Below are 21,461 nucleotides of genomic sequence, written 5' to 3'. Positions count from 1 at the left end.
TGTCAAAGAGAATCACCCATTCAGGTAACCCCATTTGAAATTCATCACTCCTTGTGTTGAAGATTAATATCACACATATCCATAGGGGGTCCATAATTTGTTTGTTTGATATTGCCTTTGTTTATTTGTTTATTTGTTTTTTAAAATTTATACTTGTGGGATTTCATGTGAATTATGGGAAAATAAAAATATCTTGTATCTTGGGGTGTATGTATTTCAACTGGAATAACCCAATTGCTGCTTTTGGCCTGGTTGGATCAGGTCACTCCTATTAATTATTCATTTGTACAAATGCTTCAAAAGGATAAAAGTAATTTTCAATTTTTCCTTGCAGAAACTGTTTCGTACCATTGATGGCAGTGTGTATTCAATGTGGAGGATAATATTCTGTTTCATAGCTATCATAATAGTGGCTCCTGTGTTTTGTATAGTGGCTGTAGCTGTTGGAATTGTGTATTTCTTTATTCAAAGGTTTTATCTTAAATCATCCAGGTAAGCATGATATAAATGGCAAAAACTTGAATAAATAATGAATAGATAGATATATAAATGAAGGAAGGGCAGTAGAAAGGAAGCATTGAAGCAAGAAGGGCTGAGATGCAGTGGATGAAGGGAGGAAATAAGGAAGAGAGATTAAGAACCATGGCAGGAACACAACGTTAAATTTAGTTAGATGTGTAGGGATTTTTATCATATTTTTTGTATGCAAAAATTCAGATGTAGTGATAACAAAGTGGACAAGGAAGTACTGTATTCTTCACATAGTTGTAGTGTTGAATTGGACTATTCTAGTTGAAATCCATACACCCCCTATGGAAGACATGACCTTAATCTCCCACATTCAAGTAACCCCATTTGGAATTCACACTCCCTGAATGGAAGATTAAGGGCATGTCTTCCATAGGGGTTATGGATTTCAACGGGAATAGTCCATTGCCACTATACATATATGCACCTTATATCTCAATTATATTCTTACAGAGAGTTACAGAGGATTGAGAATGTCTGCAAGTCACCAGTTTATGCACATTTTTCTGAAACCCTAGATGGACTGTCTACAATAAGAGCTTTCGGGTATGTCATATTTGTTAAATGCTGTGTTTTTGTTTTTAAGTTTTTCAAACATGGGTGAATCAGGGGGTAGGCTTTCTGCTTGGAAATATATATAGGGTGTAGTCAACATAGAATTTCTTAGTGGCTGGGCATTTGCCCCTTGGAGCGATGTACTATACTTGGTTTCATCTCGAATGTGGTAGTGACGTCAGTGCTTTTACGTGATTGCGCCATAAGCATGCTGACAAACCTGCCTTGTTTGCGTATGTAATCTGAGATTAGCTCAGCGATATAATATTGCTGCTAGCTAAATATGCACCTCATATAGGCTGGTTCAAAGCTCCTTTGATGTTAAAAATCTAATGGGAAACAAAATTTCCAATGTGCGCACACAGGAAGTATGAGACAAACCTTTAAATTAATGGGGCCTAAACAATGTGTTCCTGCAATAGCTGCCCTTTGAAAATCACTAAACATGGCATCCCCACAATAGCTGCCTTTTAAATGTTGCTATTACATTTTCAAATAGTTTTGTTGTTCTTGTTGTTGTTATTTTGTAAAGTGACCCTTGAGGCAAACAAAATAATGGTTTCTGATTGACTCGGTCAGATAAGAATCTTTCACATAGATTCACTGGCTTATAATAGGCATGTCCACTAAAAATTGAAGTACTTTTGAATTGATTCAGACCTAACTTATTGGCTGGGAATTGATGAAAGAAACATTTTGGCGTTTAAATAATCTTAATCGGACGTTTCATTCCAGAGATATGGCCTTTTGAGTGTTACGGTTTTATATAGGGCTGCTAGAACATGTTAAAAAGTTAAAGTCCAAATAGGATTACTAACAGAAAGTGCAATTTTAAGGTACTTTTTCTTAATGTATTTATTAACTAGCGTTATCTGGAACATTATATTTGCTTATAACAACATGAAAATAAGATCATCCTGAAAATTTAATCGATTTTGTTGACATACAACAAAAAATATAAGACCTCAAAACCCATGGTTTGTTTGGTGAAACCGCAAGCATGATCATAGATGGCCGCCATGGAAAATATCTCCATAGAGGAGATGAACAATAAGTGCATTATTTCAAATGAATGGCGGTAGTCTTAAACATTGTTCAATCTTTTACGGTCAGCACATTTTATCTTCAAAAATTATTATATTTCATCATGGCATAAGTTTGGTAATATTAATCACTACCAATTTTGAGAAATTTGCTCCAACTCAAAGGTTATCTTTAATACATTGAGCAATACACTGTGTGTGCATGGAAGCCATGATGATAGCATATGAAATGGACATGGTAGTGAGAAGTGCATGATTTGAGATGGGCATGTAGGCTTAAACATTCTTAAATTTCTTAACATCCTGTACATTTTGTCTTCAAAAATAGTTACATTTTATGACTATGTAAGTTTGCTTGTCTGATTCACTCCAAATTCGGAAATAATTGCGTTTGAACACCTGATGCACGGAATGGTGTCACTTCAACCTGTTGTAGTTCTCATCTCATTAAATTTTTCATTAAAAAAAGTTGATCTCTGCATGGAGGAAGGTCCTCTCTATTTACTGACCAATCAGGAAAAAGTTTGGTTAATGTTTTCCGGTGGAATCAGGAATTTCTTGAAACACCCTGATATAGGCCTACATTTGGATCAAAAACAAGTATGTACGCCATTTAACAGGCCTGGGATTTCTTGTATCGATCAGTTTCTCCATAGACAATATGTGTGTGATTGCACGCACACAGTAAATGAAAAATCGTTCTAGTGGAAACTGTATGGACAGTGGGCATCCCTACTTATAAAACTATTTCAATAATTTGTTATAATTTTTAATAGTTAACTTGAATTTTATTTACCAATTATCAGATTCCAGAAGCGGTTCTTTAACACACTATTCCAAAGGATTGATATACATTCCACAGCATACTTATATCTGAGGACTGCAAGTGTGTGGCTCAATTTCAGATTGGTAAGTCTTGGTATACATGCCTCAGGAGGGGGAAGAGGGCTCAATTTCAGATTGGTAAGTGTTAGTACATGTTCGATTGGGGGGGATTCAATTTCAGATTGGTAAGTGTTAGTACAGGGGAGGGAGGGGTACTCGTGTGATGCAAATCTGAGTTGTATTTTTAGCATTTTAGTATATCAGTGACCCCTTTTTCTAGGCCTAGAGAGTAAAAGTTTGACCAAAAATTAAATTTTGGTATATCGATGAATCCAAATTTCTTTAAAAATATTTAGGAAGATTCTGATAGCTGGTGGAGTCAGTACATATGAGGATATGCCGCCAAGATGTGTCAGCATTTTGCGATATTAATTGCCCCTTTTTCTATGCAAAATTTGGTATATGTGACCATCCAGCACAACTAAGTCGCCAATCATCATTTTTGAGACATTCAACCAAAATATTCTGCTTGAAATTAGCTTTAAAATGATGTATATCATGTCTATAGTACTTGACATTTAAGTAGTGAAAAATCAATAAAACAGTCTATAAATCCTTTGTTTCCTATTGTTTATTGTTTAAAAGTTCAATGGAGCATATCTCAATAGTGGCACTGGCGACATCCGGGCTCAGTTGTGGTGGATGGTCACATATGGATGAGTAATTTTTTCCACACAAAAATTTTTCCCTTGTTTATATATTTCTGTTTTGTACAGGATCTTATGGGTGCTGGCGTGGTTCTCTTGGCAGGTCTATCAACCATGTTAGGAGTTGTTACATCGGATCTAAGCCCTGCTCTTGTAGCATTAGCCATAGTTTATGCACAGAGGGTAAGTATTTATTACAAAATATTTTGAACTTTTGTCTTTTACATTATATTGAAAGAATAAGCCCCATACACATATAAGACTCAATATAGATGGTCATTACTACTCCCGATTTAAAACAAAATACATGCCTTTCACATTTTTTAACTGATTTAATTATTTTATATCTGGGGTGGAAGAAGTTTGAAATGGGATACAATTATAATAATAGACCTTTTTCAAATTACCATTGGAAATGTTTGGAAAACCATGCCATGTGCAGCAGGTGGCTAAATTCCCATAAGTGCTCGCCAGTGAAAGGTATTACACAAAGTACGACTAACATAAGTATTGCGCCCAACAGCTGCTTGATGAGCCAGAATATTATTATAAACTGGGTGATCATAACAAACAGCAGCTGTCTTCAGAAAACACCTATTTGGAAAATTCTATACATTTTGTGGAAGGTCAATAAAATAATAGTATCTTTCCTAAATATGTTTCAACAATTATACATGGGAAGCATTTATTAATCATGAAGGAATTTTAGAAATAAATTAAAAATAAACAAGCTAACAATTAAGTGTAGTAGTGAATTAGCCATTTTAGTGTTTTGTAAATTGAAATGCCATTTTCTTGGCTTAGCCCCAGGGCTCATATTTGGCACACATAATGGTCCTACCCTGTAGATGTGCCTTTTGTCCCATTTGGCCCCAAAAGTCGAAGGTCACAGGGGCCCCAAGGTCATCCAAGTATAGTTTGTTGGATTATCATCATTATTATGTTTTGATGAGTCCAAGTGTGTGAAAATATTGGATCCAAAACATAATAATGATAAAATTAGATGCTTTACGCCCAATATTTATTGGTCTCACTATGAGTTTTAAAATATGGGCTTAATCGATCCAATTTTATATCAAACTTGGTGGATGAGCTCATCATCGAATGCCAAAAATGAAAGAAAGAGCGAGCGATTGAGCTAAAAAGGAGATAAAGAATGGACAGATTATTAACCGGCCTTTTCAGTGAAGGATGATACATGGATCTTAGGGTTGGCCTATACGGGGTTATGGTTTTAGGGTATTTACGTAATAAAATAGCAATTCGGTATGGTATTAAATGCCATTTAGGCCCTAGGCCTACAATAGTCTCTATCATCATGTAGTCCTAATCTGTTCAGCGATTCGCTCCCGTTTACTCAACCCGCGGTCCTCTGCTAGTTTCATTTAATTTGGCTTTACAGGCTGCTGGTGGTTTTGGCTATCTCATCACTTGGTTGTCAAATTTGGAAATTCAGATGAATTCAGTGGAGAGAGTGAAACACTATGCTTTGCTGCCTACAGAGCAATATGATGGTAAGACATTAACTTTTGATTTATGAATGTTTAGTTAACATTTTATCCAAAACTGAGCATTTTTACCAATAAAAATTTACCAACAATTATTTCCTTATCTTATCTTAGCTTAGCTTGTCAAAATTGATTTTTCAGGTGTCAAATGTCATGTCCTACTATATTGAAATAATGATTTAGATTTTTTGTGTTCCAACATGATTTTTGACATGATTGAAAAACATGGCAAAATTATTCATCAGCATCACCAATGAACATTCAGTGCAGCATGCAAAGTTCAATATTGTATTTGTTTGAATCTAAACATAACTGTTACTGTAAATTATGACACCCATCCTACACAAAATAAATAAATAAATGAATAAATAAACAAAATAATAAACAAATAAATATGAACGAATAAATAAATGAATAAAAATATACATTTTGTCTGACAACACTAACACCCAAATTAATTATTCTGTCCCTATATGGTTGTTAAATAGTATTGCCACAGCGCATCCGATGATAAAGTGGAACAATGATTATCATGCCTATATATTGATCTAATGGTTCAATCCAATACCAATATCATCGGAAAAGTTTATGGTTCTACAGATTTTTACAAAAATATGGCGGGAAACACCCACATTTGGAAAGAATGTTTATCAACAAATTTGTCAAGTGGAATTTGAAAGCTTGTTGGGTCTGACCATATTTAGCAACATTTGATTCATTATTTGTCACATTTATCACTACTTTGTCAAATATTGAATTAAAACAAGAATCTAAGCTAATTGAACAGACTGTAGGTCATCACATGATATCTTATTGATATTGATTTAAGGTGGCCTAAAGATATCCTAAAATATGCCATAATAAATAACTTAAAATCTCGTTTTGGAAAATGCATGCCTCCACATGGCATTTTAGTGGAAAAAAAGTCATTAAGTATAATAAAAAGTTATAGACCTTTTTCTGATGACGTCACCTAATCGATATTGGGGTCTCAGATGTAAACAAACAACATGTGCGTTTCCCACTTGCCCACGGTGTGAAAAAAACAAATGCTGCATATTTTCTCCTCTGTTTTGTTTTACGTGGCGCAAAGTTGATCGCATGTGCCGACACGTTATTTGCGTTTGGGTGCTGATGACTCAAATGCTGGACCCAATATCGATTGATTGGTGACGTCTGAGAAAAAGGTCTATACAAAATGAATAGCAAACAAGCTGGATAAAATACCAACATTATCATGATTGAAACTTTATAAAAGAGTGATAATCTCAATTCTAAAGCTTGTACTATACCCAACAATTGTCAGAATTCCATCTATTTGCTCAGATTTTTGATAAATTCCTCCAATAAACTTTTATTTTCTGTAGGAATCATCAAGCCACCATCTGACTGGCCTAAAGAAGGTGTGATTAAATTTGAAGATGTCACTGTTAAATATGCTGATGATTTAGACCCAGTCTTAAATCGGATTAACTTGCAATTCAACTCACAAGAAAAGGTAAGAGGTACTTTTGTGCATGAATGCATACATGTGTGCATGTTTGAAAGTGTGTTTTTGTAAACAGACAAACAAGGATACACGCAAGAAATCTATGTACATGCAGGGATTTAAGTGGGTCACATGACTAGGTGTTTACCGCTCTACCTCACTTTCTGATGAAATCCCATGAATGTGGGATGAAAAATCAAGTAAGTCAAATATTTGTTGAGAGAACTGTTTAAAATCTCTGTTTATCAGGGATGTAAGTTGTTTGACCATTGTTCATGGTAAGGTGAATGAAACTCAATTGTGTGTATGTCAGCAGTTGGATAAGAAATACTCAGTAGGGTGGATCCATGTTCATGGTTGCCAGTGTTTATACATACGAATGTATTGCATTGTGCACTTTGGTAATAACCTCTAATCTAATCAAGAGATATGACACACACACATACATATTATACATTTACATATGAAAGTAGAAGCAGATTTTGTCCCACTTAATGGAGTATTTTGTGACCTAGCATGTTTTTCTGACATGTTTTAGTAGATATGAAAAAAGCTTATTCCCAAAATTTCAGTTGATTTTGTGTTTGCGGGTTATGCATAATTATGTGTATTAGACAGCTCCATAGTTGTAATTTTGTTATGTTAACCAGAACGTAATTACTAAGTTGATGATATTTTTGCCAAGCAATTGAATCTTCAAAAAGGTTTTTGTACATGAACATTATGTAACCAGAGCTTTCCGTTGGTATAAAGATCTCAACTTTTTGTTGAGAAAAGTGGGGGATGAGGCTGTGGAACATGAAATGCCACTTTATTTTATAATAATTTATGTTCTAATATTTATTATTTCAGATTGGTATCTGTGGGAGAACTGGTAGTGGTAAATCATCTTTGGTTTTAGCTCTGTTCAGATGTAATGTGATTTCCAAAGGTAAATATTGCATGTAAAATATAATCTCAATGATCAAATTAGAATGTCCAAAGTGTCCCAACTTTATCTTGGTGGTTTTAACTCAACTGTAAACTCAAGTGAAATTTTATAAATGTGACCAGATCTGATCCAATCAGGCTAAAGTTGGCAATAATGAATCTGAGATATAGGCAACAAGCGAGGAGCAAAAAACATAAGAAAATGGTTCATAACTTTGCTTTGTTTGTTTCTGAGTCACTGACTTTAACTAGTGAGGGATGTATAGTGCTTAATGAATATGCATTTTTGTATTTGTATTTGATTGGCTTAAAGTTGAGAATCAAAGTATCATCTACATTGTATGTGTCGCTGGCTGGTAGTAACTGGTGGTTGATGCTGAGGATTTTGATTTGCTGGCAGGTGTCAAGTATTCACAAAATGTCACTGACTGGTAGCTAAAGGGGAGTATAGTATGTGTTGGTACAATGTGTTTTATACAAGGTGGGATCCATGACTGATTTATGAGATGATGTTGTTGAGAGAACTGTTTATAAAATTCATTTTATCATGACAGATGTTTATCGTTTTGTGAATTTTGATGAGTTGTCAAATTTGCAATTAAGCTGAATTTGCACTCTGTTGCTGAGCAACAAGCAATGGGCAACAGCCAGTGAGATGTCGCTATTCTCCAAAACAACAAAAAGTGCTCAATCTAATCAGTTAAAGATAACTGCTTGTCGCTCAGTGTCTGTGTAATTCAACTGCACATATCTGTAAGTAAAATTAAAATTTTTTGATTATTTAGATTTGTATGTTACAATTCTTCAAAGAAAATATATCCTTTATATGATTGCAGGTTGTATTTACATTGATGACATCAACACTTCAGATGTGCCCTTGACAACCCTACGTCGGCAGCTTGCAATCATCCCCCAGGATCCTTCACTGTTTACTGGTACTATAAGGTATGGATAGTTACAGGGCTGTCAAATGTTTGGAATTGTTTGGCGGGAGATACTGTGGAACAATGGCATACTGAGACAGGATTATTGTTTGCCAACTTCAAATTGTTCATTTTGACTCATTATTATTTGAGCTAGGCACTTGAATATCTATAAAGTTGAGACAACAATTTATTTCAACAATTCGCACCATTTTGTGCGATTTTACAACTTGGCGGGACATTTTACTACCTTGGCGGGCGGGAGAGCACGAGAAAGTGCCCCGAATGTGTGACTGTCACACTCAATGGGTAACAGTTGACATCCCTGTACTTAAGGGCTGGGGTATGAACGTTTGGACAGTATTTATTTTGGGACATTAGAGCACATCAGACATATCGAATTGCATTCTGAATTTGAAGAATGTCCTTCTGATATCAAATAATTTTGATTTTGTGAAATTCGCAATTTAATACACATTTTATGGCAAATCATTAAAAATTGATATTTTTGATATTTAACAGTACTTGAAGTAAACTTTATAAATCTGATGATTTATACTTTAAGTGTATGTAGGTGGGATGGAAAGCCGACGATCAATTAAAAATTTTGACCTTTCGTATATGGATTTTTTTCCAAAACACCAAAAAAATTAGGTCTTTTTGGGAAAAAATCCATATCTTCAATATAAAAGGTCAAAATTTTCAATTGACCGTCAGCTTTTCCTCCCAGCTACATACACTTTAAGAATATATCATTAGATTTATATAATTTACTTCGAGGACTGTTATATATCAAAAATTTGAAAAATATCAAATTTTTATAATTTGTCATAAAATTGTATTATATTGTGATTTTCAAAAAATGAAAATTATTTGATATCAGAAAGACATGCTTCGTATTCAGAATGCAATTCATAGGTCTGAGGTGCTCTCATGTCCCACAAAAAATACTGTCGAAACTCAATAAACGCTCATTCTAGATCCCTTAAGGGCTAGGGTATGAACGTTTGGACAGTATTTATTTTGGGACATTAGAGCACATCAGACATATCGAATTGCATTCTGAATTCGAAGAATGTCCTTCTGATACCAAATAATTTTGATTTTTTGAAATTCGCAATTTAATACACATTTTATGGCAAATCATTAAAAATTGATATTTTTGATATTTAACAGTACTTGAAGTAAACTTGATAAATCTGATGATTTATACTTAGAGTGTATGTAGGTGGGATGAAAAGCCGACGATCAATTGAAAATTTTGACCTTTACATATTGAAGATATGGATTTTTTTACAAAAAACACCAAAAAAAATTAGGTCTTTTGGGAAAAAATCCATATCTTCAATATGAAAGGTCAAAATTTTCAATTGACCGTCGGCTTTTCCTCCTGCTACATACACTTTAAGAATATATCATTAGATTTACATAGTTTACTTCGAGGACTGTTATATATCAAAATTTTGAAAAATATCAAATTTTTATAATTTGTCATAAAATTTGTATTATATTGTGATTTTCAAAAATGAAAATTATTTGATATCAGAAAGACATGCTTCAGATTCAGAATGCAATTTGATAGGTCTAAGGTGCTCTCATGTCCCACAAAAAATACTGTCGAAATGCAATAAACGCTCATTTTAGATCCCTTAAGGGCAATCTTCATGAAAATTATAAATAGATAATTAATAGCTACTAACAAAGCGCCAAATGTAAAATTACCTTACAGTGCTGAGAAGGGATGGGTTGCAGCTTCCCTCCGGATATAAGGTCATTAGAAGCTAAGGAAAAATTAAAAGTAACTTGTACAAATCGTCGTGTCAGTGCAAGAAGTCTAAAGTGATATTTTAGATGAAATGGAGTTATTAATTGATTATGAAAATATAGGTAAAGGTACACATTTTAAAAGCTATTTTACAAGTTTCAGAAGCAATTAAATTGTAGTTAAAAAGTTAAAATGATAAATTGAAACACAAAAATGATTCTCCTGTAAAAGGGCAGAAAACACAGAATGATACAATGTTTTTTGCACTAACACAACAAAATGTTACCAACAGGGCAACTTATTTAGTGACATGCAGCTCTCAAATCCAATTTTATTGTTATTATTACCATATGGCTATTCCAGATGAAATTCATACACTGCAATGGAAGGCACAGCCTTAAGGCGGGTCTGAGCGGTGCTTGAGCTTGTGGTATTTGTGCTCAAATAAATATTGAGAAAAATAAAACCATATCATGGGGAAAGGTATGGGTTCAATGAGTGAGATCACAAGGCTTCATTGTAGTTAGTTTCCCCCATGTGCATGATTTTCAGTGGGGGTTTCTTTTTAACCTGTTATTTGTCATAACTCATTAACTGCAATTCTTATGGAAATGTGAAAAGTGACCTCCTCGCTCATTTCCTAAAAGATCAATGTATTATTCTTTAGAAATGAACTATATCATTTAAACAAAATGACCAAAACTGGAAAAATATGACCTGAAGGCTTCAACTTGCCTTAATCTTATTGGCAGTGTGTATTTTAAATGGAGTTACCTGAATGGATGACTCAATTTGAAATCTACAAGTACACCCCCTGTGTGATAGATTAAGGTTGTGTCTTCCACTGTAATAGCCCATTATTCAATACAAATGTTTCTGCTTTCATTGAAGGAGAAATCTTGACCCAGAAGGAACCAAATCAGATGCAGAATTGTGGCATGCATTGGACATTGCTCAGTTGAAATCACCAGTTGCTGAATTAAAAGGAGGTCTTGGTGAGTAGGGGTATTTGTTTTGATGGTGGGGCAGTAGTATATCATTTTAAATTAACCGTCATTAACTGGTGATGGCCAGTGTCATAACCAAGGGGGAAGTCTATCCCATCAGAAAAAAATTCTGGTAGAATCAGGATGAAAGGAGTGAAAATTAATGTTAAATCATCCCTTGGCCCTGTTTCCTTTCAAACCAGAAGAACATTTATGACTGAGATTTTGTCTTGGCTGACTGGTAAGCACTTAGGAAAGACCATACATACCTTTGACAACTGAAAATTCTATGTATTATTTTTACTGGTGTGTATATAGTGATGTGACTTGGTGGGGGAGTGGCAATTGGCGGTTTGGTCAGATTTTTTCTCTAGTTTCAAGTGAAACTACCCAGTTTAAATAATGCGTGTCAAGGCATAGCAGCCAATGTTTTGCTTCAAGAACTGTGCAACCTGAAAACCCAGAAATTCTTGTTTTAAATTAAATCATGTAAGCGACAAGGTCTTATCTCTTTCTTCCATTAAACTGTCCTCAAGTTCAATTTAATGAAATTCTCATCAATACTTTTGTTCTCAAACAGATGCTGTAGTAACAGAGGGTGGTGAGAATTTCAGTGTGGGTCAGCGACAACTCTTCTGTCTGGCTAGAGCTTTTTTACGAAAGTCTCGAATCCTCATTATGGATGAAGCAACAGCATCAGTGGATACAGAAACTGTGAGTACTCGTATATGACCGTGCATTACACTTCAACCCCATGGGTATAATGGTCCTATGGGCTCCAAATTATTTACTTCCACTCAATTTCAACTATAGTGTTAAAAAAATAACACCCTCACTAAAATTGCAAAACATATCTTTGTATAACTTGACATAAATTTTGTTGATTTGATAAATACAAAATCTGTGAAAAGAGAAATCATTTTGCCACCCTGCCAAAGTTGTCCCATTTCCAAAAACAATTTCTTTGGTCAAAAATAATCACATTTTCTAAAAATGATGCTTTCAAAAAAAGTTCAACTTTTCAACATCCCATGAATTTAATGCACAAAACGTTCTCAATAACAGTGTTATGGTTGATTTAATTGGTTTGCCCCTTTCCTTTCTGTCTCTTATCCCTCAGTTACCCATGCAACCATTGTTCTGTACAAAACAGTGATTCATTGAATTAAATTTTGACATGAATGAGGTTTCATTTTAACATTGCTGTTCAGAGGACTTTAACCATATTGGCAATGGGTTATTCCAGTTAAAATCCATACACCCCCTATGGAAGACACGACCTTCCACACAGGGAATATAGATTTGAAATGGAGTCATCCATTCATTAGGAAATGCCAATTGAAATTCACACTCCCTGTGTGGAAGATGAAGGTCATGTCTTCCATAGGGGGATTTCAACTGGAATAGTCCAGTGAAATAGTACCATATCATGTTTTTGTAAGTATATATCAAATAAGGGATCAGGTTTTTTCTTCCTTGTTAATGTTATTAGTGTTGCTAACAATGACAGCAACCCGCTTTTTTCCTGTCTGTAGGCTAAAGTTCTCCAAGACACATTGACCTCTGCATTTGTGGATAGGACAGTAGTTACAATTGCTGTAAGTAGGATATGGATATTTATACTTATATAAAATTGTCAAATTACAGAAATGGGCTATGAGAACTTTTGCAAATAGTCATTATAGAAGCCATACTGCTCCTTTATTTACCAAGTACAATAGTTTAACTCTTGATGACCCATACAAGCTTGAATTGGGGGTATTTGTGTATTAGTACAGTAATAATGAATTACCTGGGTGAATTTGGTGATTTTTTCTTTACACATTCCAAAATTCATAATTACCAAAGAAGAAATGCTAGTAAATTCAACTTTATGAAGAACAATAAAACATTTACTGTTCACACCATTTGTACTGCTGGTCCAATATTATGGAATTCATTGCAAAATGTAATATTCAATGTAATTCTTGAGCGTTGTGTTTTGTTTTTGTTTCTTTTGATGGTAACAATTCTTTGTTAAAGGAGGTGACTTCCTCTGGTCATCTTCTCCATGATTTGCTTGTTTGATAAGCTTTCTTGCCGATTTCTGTCAATTCTGAAATTACAGCACAGTGGCATGTGAGGCATCAATATCGCAATATATAACAGTTATGCATAACTCGCAAATTCATTTTTTTAATGCATTTTTGTTGAAATTACAAAATATCTCTTTAAGAGAGTTTTTTTAACCGCATTGTGCCAATTTGGAATCAGCTTCCCCTTAGTGTTAGGTCCTCTTCATCTTTTTCTGTTTTTAAAAGCAATGTGGTTAATTTTTTGCATTCTCATTTTGAGTTAAATTTTCGGCCGGCTGACATTTGTACGTGGGTTTCCGTATGCAGCTGTGCTATTTGTAGGGTGTCTTAAATAAAAATTTTTGATCTTGAGGTGGGATGGTCTTAGAGGTGATATGCACCTGTTCATCCCAATCCTCTACACTGGTATCTCTCCTACATGTGCTGGATCCGTGGTGCATTTTATTCACATGTATATATATTTGTCTTTTATACTTTTACTTTGTGCAATATATTTATCCATCTTTTATTTAATTTTGTTATTTGATATTGTAACCAGTGTATGAAGCCAAATAAATAAATAAAAATAAAATAAGATTGTTGACTTTCTTTATATATAAACAGCATCGTGTGAGCAGCATCATGGAATGTGACAGGATTGTGGTCATGAAGGAAGGCAAGGTTGCAGAATTCGACACCCCAGAGAAATTGTTGGCTGACCAAAACAGTATTTTTAGATCTATTGTACTCGCTAACGAAGGTGGTGTCGTCACGTTACCCAGCGAACACAAAACATTTTGCAGAAAACGTTTAAATAACGGGTCAAATAAAGGGTATAAAACATTTTCAGAGTAAAACATGCACTATGGAATAAATCTGGGAACATAATGGTTGGCCAAATTGGTTCATACATAAAAAGTTAGACACACCTGACCGCCTGTGTAGGGGAGATATGAGTACCCCCATTTTGGGGCTATTTACACAACAAGATAGCTGTTAAAAAGGTTGTAAAACAGTTAAGTTCACGATGTTATTTTTCTCAAGTGCTCAATGAATTTTTATTTTGAAATCTTTGTACAGGGTTTGGAATTGCAATAATTGAGGTATTATGTTTCCAGAAAGCGGGTCATTAATATCTCCCTTTCCAGCATTTTTCTAAATGTATAAAAATCAAAAATTTTAAGGTGATTCTTTGAAAATATACATTGTCACCTTTGATTTTTTTAAATGTCAACGTTGGTCTACTCTAAACAAACAATGGTTCTTTCGGGCATAAAATTGATGTTTCTAGATGCAGGAAAGGTTGAAGACCTACATTTCTTGTCAGTAGCACTAGGCCTACTTCTCAACAACACGATTTTGACTAATGGTCTTATGCTGGCAAATATGTTCCAAAACAGACAATCAACAGAATGAAATGTTGATCCTGCTATACCCGACCACTTTGATTGGGAACAACCCAGTTATCTGAATGGTTATTGGTCAGAAAAGGGTTGAAGTTAGGGTTAATGGCATTTTAGATTTGGGTTAGAGATCAGGTTAGGATTAGGATAAGAGGTTGCGATCACGGTTATGGTTAGGTTTGGGGTTAAGGTTATGTTTAGGATTAGTACTAATAATAAGCTTCTACCAATTTTTAAGACATTGAGTTGGGTATGTTCACACCAAGGGGGTCAGAATCCTGAAAAAGTGTTAGTGAGAATGTTTCATCAAACACCTTTACCACAGCCAAATTGTTCAAATTTGGCCAACCCTGATGTTCCTGCCATTGCCTGGTTTACTCCGACATCGACACTTAATAACATGCTAAAAACATTTGTGAAGACATAATGCCAAATGTTCTAACAAAATGTTGTTTAAGGGTTGACGAAATATTTTGCAACAAAAGTTGCCAAAAGTATTTTACAATAACATTTTGACAACATTTTTTAAAATAATGTTTGTTACTGCAGTGTTTTTTCATATAAAATCTTTTCATGACTTTTATATAACCCAACATTTCAATATTATTGAAACGTTTAGTTCAAAACCGAAATACAAATGTTTTTAAAATATTCTTGTGTTTGCTGGGTATAAGACATACAATGTAGAACTAAGGCTAGCTGAAATACCCAGCAAACACACAAATACTTTTAAAATGTTGTAAATTTGTTATAGAAACGTTTTGATTTTCATTTTTATAACATTTAAATGGCAGTTGATATTTATGTCATGAAAACGTTTTGTATGAAAACAAAATTTTAAAATTGTTGTGAAAATGTTATTGTATTTTTATTTTGCCAAACATTTTTGCAAAATATTTTGTGAACAGTTTAACAACATTATTTTAGAATGTTTTGTGTAGTAAGTTTTCAAAAATGCTTTTGAATGTTATTAAAACATTTTAAACCCTTTATAGAACCTGACATTTAAAAACTTTTTTGTAAAGCGTTTTGTTTGATGGGTATGCTTTTGGTAAAATAACAAAATCCAACACTTTTATTGCATTAAATCAGTTAAAATTTGCTCCATTTTAATCACCTTATCAGTCATATGCCATGAAGTATTTTTATATTTTGTAAAGTTAGTACACTCATAAGCTGCCATGTTGGGGGATCGCTGTATGTTTTATCCACAAATGGCAGCAAGCAACTGAGTTGATTGTACAACAGGCAAGATGATTTGTATAGGGGTGCACACCAGTAAATAGCTCCCATTGACTTTCTGTACAAACAGGGTCCAGGAAAACATCATTTTCTTGACTCCAGAGCGACTCAGTTCTTCAAAACTTACCTTTTCTGCAAGTCGAAGGTCAGATAAAGTCATCTATTGTAGAAATTATATACGGGCCAACTAGATCACCCTATAGCACATACAGCGTACGCCACCTCACAAATAGCTTGGTGTTTCTGAAATATAACACATTTTGAAAGGTTAGCCAAATTGTAATAAAAAGTCAGATCCTCCTCATTTTTCACAGACAATCTATTTCCCAGGCCTAAATGAGGATTAAATATGAATAAGGGCGTAATAGTTGGGTTTTAAGCCTTTTCTAATGGATTTAATTCAGTCGTCTTGCACGTTTCCTCGTTTAAAACACTGATTTTTTCCTCACAGGGTATAGGAGGATTGTATTTACTGGTGTGCACTCATAGGACACGCTTAGTACAACAATGAATATAGATTTTGTTGGTGTAGGTGAGATGGTTGATTGTTTTGTTCAAAGTGTATGAATGAAAACATAAATGCTTTGTATAATTTAATTTTTTTCCATAAGACAATAAAAGATTGTTTGCTTGTCCTGGTCTGACGGACTGTTCCGACCGGACCTAAAGCACTTTTTTTTCGTTGGTTTTGAAATTTTTTTTTTGCTATTGTCATCAAGTATCTTGAATTATTTTGTGGAAAAAAAAAGAGAACACAGAGAAGCTCAACAAAGTTCTTTCCTGTGTCTCAAATCATGAACTTCATATTCTCTTCAATTTGTAATAGACCTCAATGTATTTGAACTGTACATTTGAGACAAAAAAGCATGTGATCATGTCTCAAGTCCTTATCAAGTTTTAGACCTAAGTGAGAATGCATAAAAGTTGCCATGCCAGGCACTTTTGGAGAAAAAAAAAAAGAAAAAGAAAAAAAAAGCTTTGCCAACCAACCCATCTATAAAAAGTGGTCTATAGACAAGCAAATAATCTTTTTTAATTCTTTTTTTTACCTTATTTTCTGTTGAATATATCATAATCACCACATGGGTTGTTAAACATAAGCAAAACTTCATCAAACAATTTTGTTAAATATTTTTAGAACACATTTTTGACATTATATGTAGTACTTTGTGCAATGACAATACAATAGATGAAATGAACCAAACCAATAGTCTTCATATATTTATAAATCATTTATAGGTTATATAATAATCTACTTTTGTGATAAACCAAAGACAAGAGGTTTGTGCCAGTCTTAGGAGACCACACATTACACTTTATTTTCCCCTTATTTGTTTTACATTTTGGAAAAAAAATTTGGCTGGGAAGCCGCCAGAAAAAAAGTGGCTTAAAGATACAATAAAAAAAAAAACAATGGAGGAGGGTTAGCATGTAGCACAAAGCTTTTTTACCCCCCAAAAAAAAAAACAACAACAACAACAAAAAACAACAACACAATTCTCAATTTGAGATCTAGGCAAATATAACTTGTCAGATATAAAGATTAACATAAGAAATATGTGCTGAATTGTGAGATCGTGGTTTCAAAAATATATCTTGGTTTCAGTTTTGTAAAGTAGGTTGTCAGCTAAATGCTAACAGATGTTGATGACCTTAATCGAGAGGGGGAAGGGTCACAGCGTAAATGAGGGTATCAGGATTTGCGGCATATTCAGAGTACATTTTCAGCTATCATGGTTTATTGATGTTGCTCAATTTCATTGAAATTGGTTTAAGAAAGGGTGTTTTTCAACATTTTTCTCTAAAAAGTGCAGATATTTTGTCATTTTTGAGCAAAATTTTCCAAAAATTGGTATAATTACAGGTGTTTTTTTCATCAAATTTCCTGCCGCACATCCCCAACCAACCCAAAGTTGAGAACCCCTCCTCCAGCGCCTTTTAAGGCACAAAAAGCAAAAAGTTTGAGCATTTACCAGCTTCTGAATCTTAATTAAAGTCTTCATTTATTTGACTTTACAACTCTTAGATGCAAGTAGTTGTGTAAATCGTTTACTTATTTGCCTTAATGGATGTGCCAAATTAAATGGGCATGTTACATAATACATCAAAGTGCAAGTTGTATTAATTTGCTATATATATTTTTTTGCTTTCGTATTTATACCAATAATACTGATTTAATATTAGTATTACTATTATTGTATTGTTGTCACTGATTTGGCTTTAAAGGGACATGCAAAGAAGCTCAGAGATAGCCTATACAAAAATATTTTATAATATATATAAATTTCTTAATTATGTCCATTGGGCTATTATAGCTCCATCTGCTAGCAAACACGAGTACAATGAGCATGGTGGCCAAGATTGGGCTAACCCATTTGAACTATCTCCCATACCTCTAAAAGTCTTCCACAGAGGGAGTATGTTTTACAAATGGAATTGGTAGGGGTAATTATTTTGTTACCTTCTCTCTTTATATTTGGCTTTACCTATATATCTTCCACTACTGGAGTGAGTTTTTCAAATGGAAGTTACCTAATTGTCTTGAAAACAATACTCCCTCTGTGAAAGACTTGAGCTAAATATATCTGTCTCACAGAGAATGTGGATTTCAAATGGAATAGCACATTGGGCTATTATAGCGCCACCTGCTAGGAAACATACAAGATCACAATGGTGTCCAAAACTAACTGTCTACTGACTTCTTAAAGTGAACTCTCTGCACACTAATGCAAGTTTGTCAATTACTATTAAATTGTGCAAGATTCATTTACCTTAATACACACCTATGACGTCGCGCTATTGTTTTAGCGCTCCATTATTTTCCACGAATGGAGCGATGATTACAATAACACGCCATTCGTAATGCCTTTCTCTTTTTTCTGAGACCAAATACTTCTCAGGGAAAGAGTAGTGGCATTTACGAATGTAGTGTTAATAACAATTGCACTTTCGAAAAGCAAGTATTTGCGAAAAGTGCAGTATTGTTATCATCACTTCATTCATGCAAAACAATGATACGAAAAACAACAAGACAATGATTTTCATTAATACAATAAATTAAGGAAGCGGATAGCAACATTTTTATATTGTTACGGGACCTGAAAGCACATCAGACATATCGAATTGCATAAGGAATGTCCTTCTGATATCAAATAATTTTGATTTTGTGAAATTCGCGATACTAGTAATACACATTTTATAGCAAATTATTAGTCCTCGAAGTAAACTTTACAAATCTAATGACACGTAATTAAACTGTATGCAGCTGGGATGAAAAGCCGACCATCAATTGAAAATTTTGAACTTTCACATTGAACATAAACATTTTTCCAAAAAGACCTACATTTTGTTTTAGTGTTTTGAGCTATTATCTTCAATAATGAAGGTCAAAATTTTCATATGATGGACGTATGCTGTTCACCCAAACTTCATACTCTTTAAGTGCATATCGTTAGATTTATACAATTACTTTGAGGACTTTTAAATTTCAAAACTATAATTTTTTAATAATTTGCCATAAAATGTGTATTATATCGCGAATTTGCTCTCAGGTCCCACAAAAAATACATGAAAACGTCGCTATCCGAGCCCTTAAACATAAATTTACAATGCAATCTGTGAAAAGCAAGGCAAGATCATAACGGGCAGGTTAAATTGTTGGCTAAGTTGTAGGCCTACTTATTAGGCCTATGCAAGATATGTTTTTAGCATCACTTTGGAAAATACTTATTTTAGGCTTCATTTATTAGACCCGTATACTTTTAATAATAATTTTTTTGAATAACAAATATATTGTCATGTTTTGCCAAATGAAACATAGCTAAATCCTAATCCTTTAGCTAGTCCTAACTGGCAATAAAAGTCAAATTTCAATATTTGGTCAATTTGAGGTAAAATGGTCCCAAAACATGCAATTTTGCATGTTTTCTTACAATTGTAGTGAAAAAATTGTAAGACTTGGCACAAGTCTAAGCATTCAAAATCTTGAGTATAGGCTAAGAGTTGCTCATTTGCTAATTGGATATTAAAAAGATTGGAAAATGTGTTTTCCAAATTATTAGAATGCATGAACTTGAAATTAGTCTTTGTTCAAGTCTTTGGGCCTGACTGTCACAGAATACGAAAAAGGTCGAAAAACACCCTAAAAATACAGGGGAAAGAAGAATTACGCATCGCACACTAGCACAATTAAACATGAATTTACAAATGGAAATATTACATGCATAGGCAGATATACCAGAGTAAAAACTCCGGACATATCTGCCTGTGCGGGGACTCGAACCCCAGACCTCTCGCTTGTCGGACCCTAAAAATGTTTTTCGCCCTTATTTCCAAAAATTGACCTAATATTATAATTTGACTTTCATTGCCAGTTAGGACTACAACCTAAAGGATTAGGATTTCATTTGGCAAAACTGGATAATATATTTTTAATCCAAAAAAAATTATGTATTTTTTCTGGAATAGGGAGTAGGTTCTACGTAGGCCCCCTATAATTTGTTATTTGGGCAACATATTGCTACATTCTGTACCTATGCATTTAGGCCTATGAATCTGTTTATTTTTTAATTGTTTGCTTTGGGCATGTTTAACAATGATAAAAGCCACAGTAGGCCTATTTTCTGTATAATTTTTATTTGGCTTTCGTACAAGCTGCATTTTGTTTCATCTGACGGTATTTTGGCATGCTTGAATATCGATCAGCATGATCAGTAGGCCTATCCGATAATTAATTTTATAATGTTACGGATACTCCATGGGTCTGGAAGTTGAGGTCGGAGCTTTTATTTCGCGTCGAAGGCGGCGAAGTTTTCTTCTTTTTTTGGGGGGGGGGGGTGGTTGGTGGTGGTGGTGTGGTGTTTTTTTTGCCCTCGAAGTACAGGGACATGAAGGTAAAATGGTTTTTAAGACTCAGGGTCTCTTATTTTCAAGCAAAATTTTAAATATGCGGACAAAGTCAAAAAATAGAAATCCTTGATTCTTCTAGCATAGAAAGGGTTTAGGTGGGACATTTTCAAAATGATATTAAAAAAGTTGTATTTGGCCTGTTGGTAAAATAACGGGCAAAACAAATTTGAGCCGAAAATGACCAAAAATTGCATTTTTCATTTTTGAAAAAAGGTAAAGTTTGGTCTTATGCTACAACTATATAAGATGCGATAAATTTTCTGTTTTTTTATTTTAGGATAGAGACATGCTTTGTTATTCATTGTAAATGAAGAAAGAGTGTGTCACTCTTCGAAAAGATCCTGCAAATAGAAGAAGAAAAAGTATATTTTTGGGCGATAATCATAAGCGTCATTTTACCCCGACTTTGAAGGGGCATAAATGTAAAGGTAGGATTTGTATGTTGAAACTGTATAATGTCATAGTTAGAGTAAGCCCTTGTTAACTGATATATCCTTTTCAAAAATTGGGCTCTTAACTATTTTAGAAGTTCTGGCTTTTCAAAAGTACCAAGTTTTAAAAAAAATTCAATTTTTTCAGAAGGGGATTTACAGTA

The 21,461-nt window shown here is 33.9% G+C and overlaps 1 protein-coding gene across 1 annotated transcript in view; it reads left to right on the top strand.

Moving 5' to 3' along the window:
* LOC140152947 (ATP-binding cassette sub-family C member 9-like) overlaps window positions 1–16,965 on the top strand; it is a 37,111-nt gene extending 20,146 nt beyond the window's left edge. The window contains exons 19-30 of the mRNA XM_072175499.1: window positions 335–492; window positions 982–1,074; window positions 2,933–3,035; window positions 3,728–3,841; window positions 5,061–5,172; window positions 6,534–6,664; window positions 7,508–7,586; window positions 8,422–8,530; window positions 11,165–11,268; window positions 11,840–11,973; window positions 12,795–12,857; window positions 13,938–16,965. Coding sequence (XP_072031600.1) covers window positions 335–492; window positions 982–1,074; window positions 2,933–3,035; window positions 3,728–3,841; window positions 5,061–5,172; window positions 6,534–6,664; window positions 7,508–7,586; window positions 8,422–8,530; window positions 11,165–11,268; window positions 11,840–11,973; window positions 12,795–12,857; window positions 13,938–14,168 — 1,431 coding nt within the window. The 3' untranslated portion in view covers window positions 14,169–16,965. The remainder of the gene's footprint in view (window positions 1–334; window positions 493–981; window positions 1,075–2,932; window positions 3,036–3,727; window positions 3,842–5,060; window positions 5,173–6,533; window positions 6,665–7,507; window positions 7,587–8,421; window positions 8,531–11,164; window positions 11,269–11,839; window positions 11,974–12,794; window positions 12,858–13,937) is intronic.
* Window positions 16,966–21,461: the final 4,496 nt, after the last annotated feature.

This window comes from Amphiura filiformis, chromosome 5 (assembly GCF_039555335.1).
Source record: "Amphiura filiformis chromosome 5, Afil_fr2py, whole genome shotgun sequence".
Taxonomy (NCBI): Eukaryota; Metazoa; Echinodermata; class Ophiuroidea; order Amphilepidida; family Amphiuridae; genus Amphiura; species Amphiura filiformis.
This window is presented reverse-complemented; position numbering and strand designations above follow the sequence as displayed.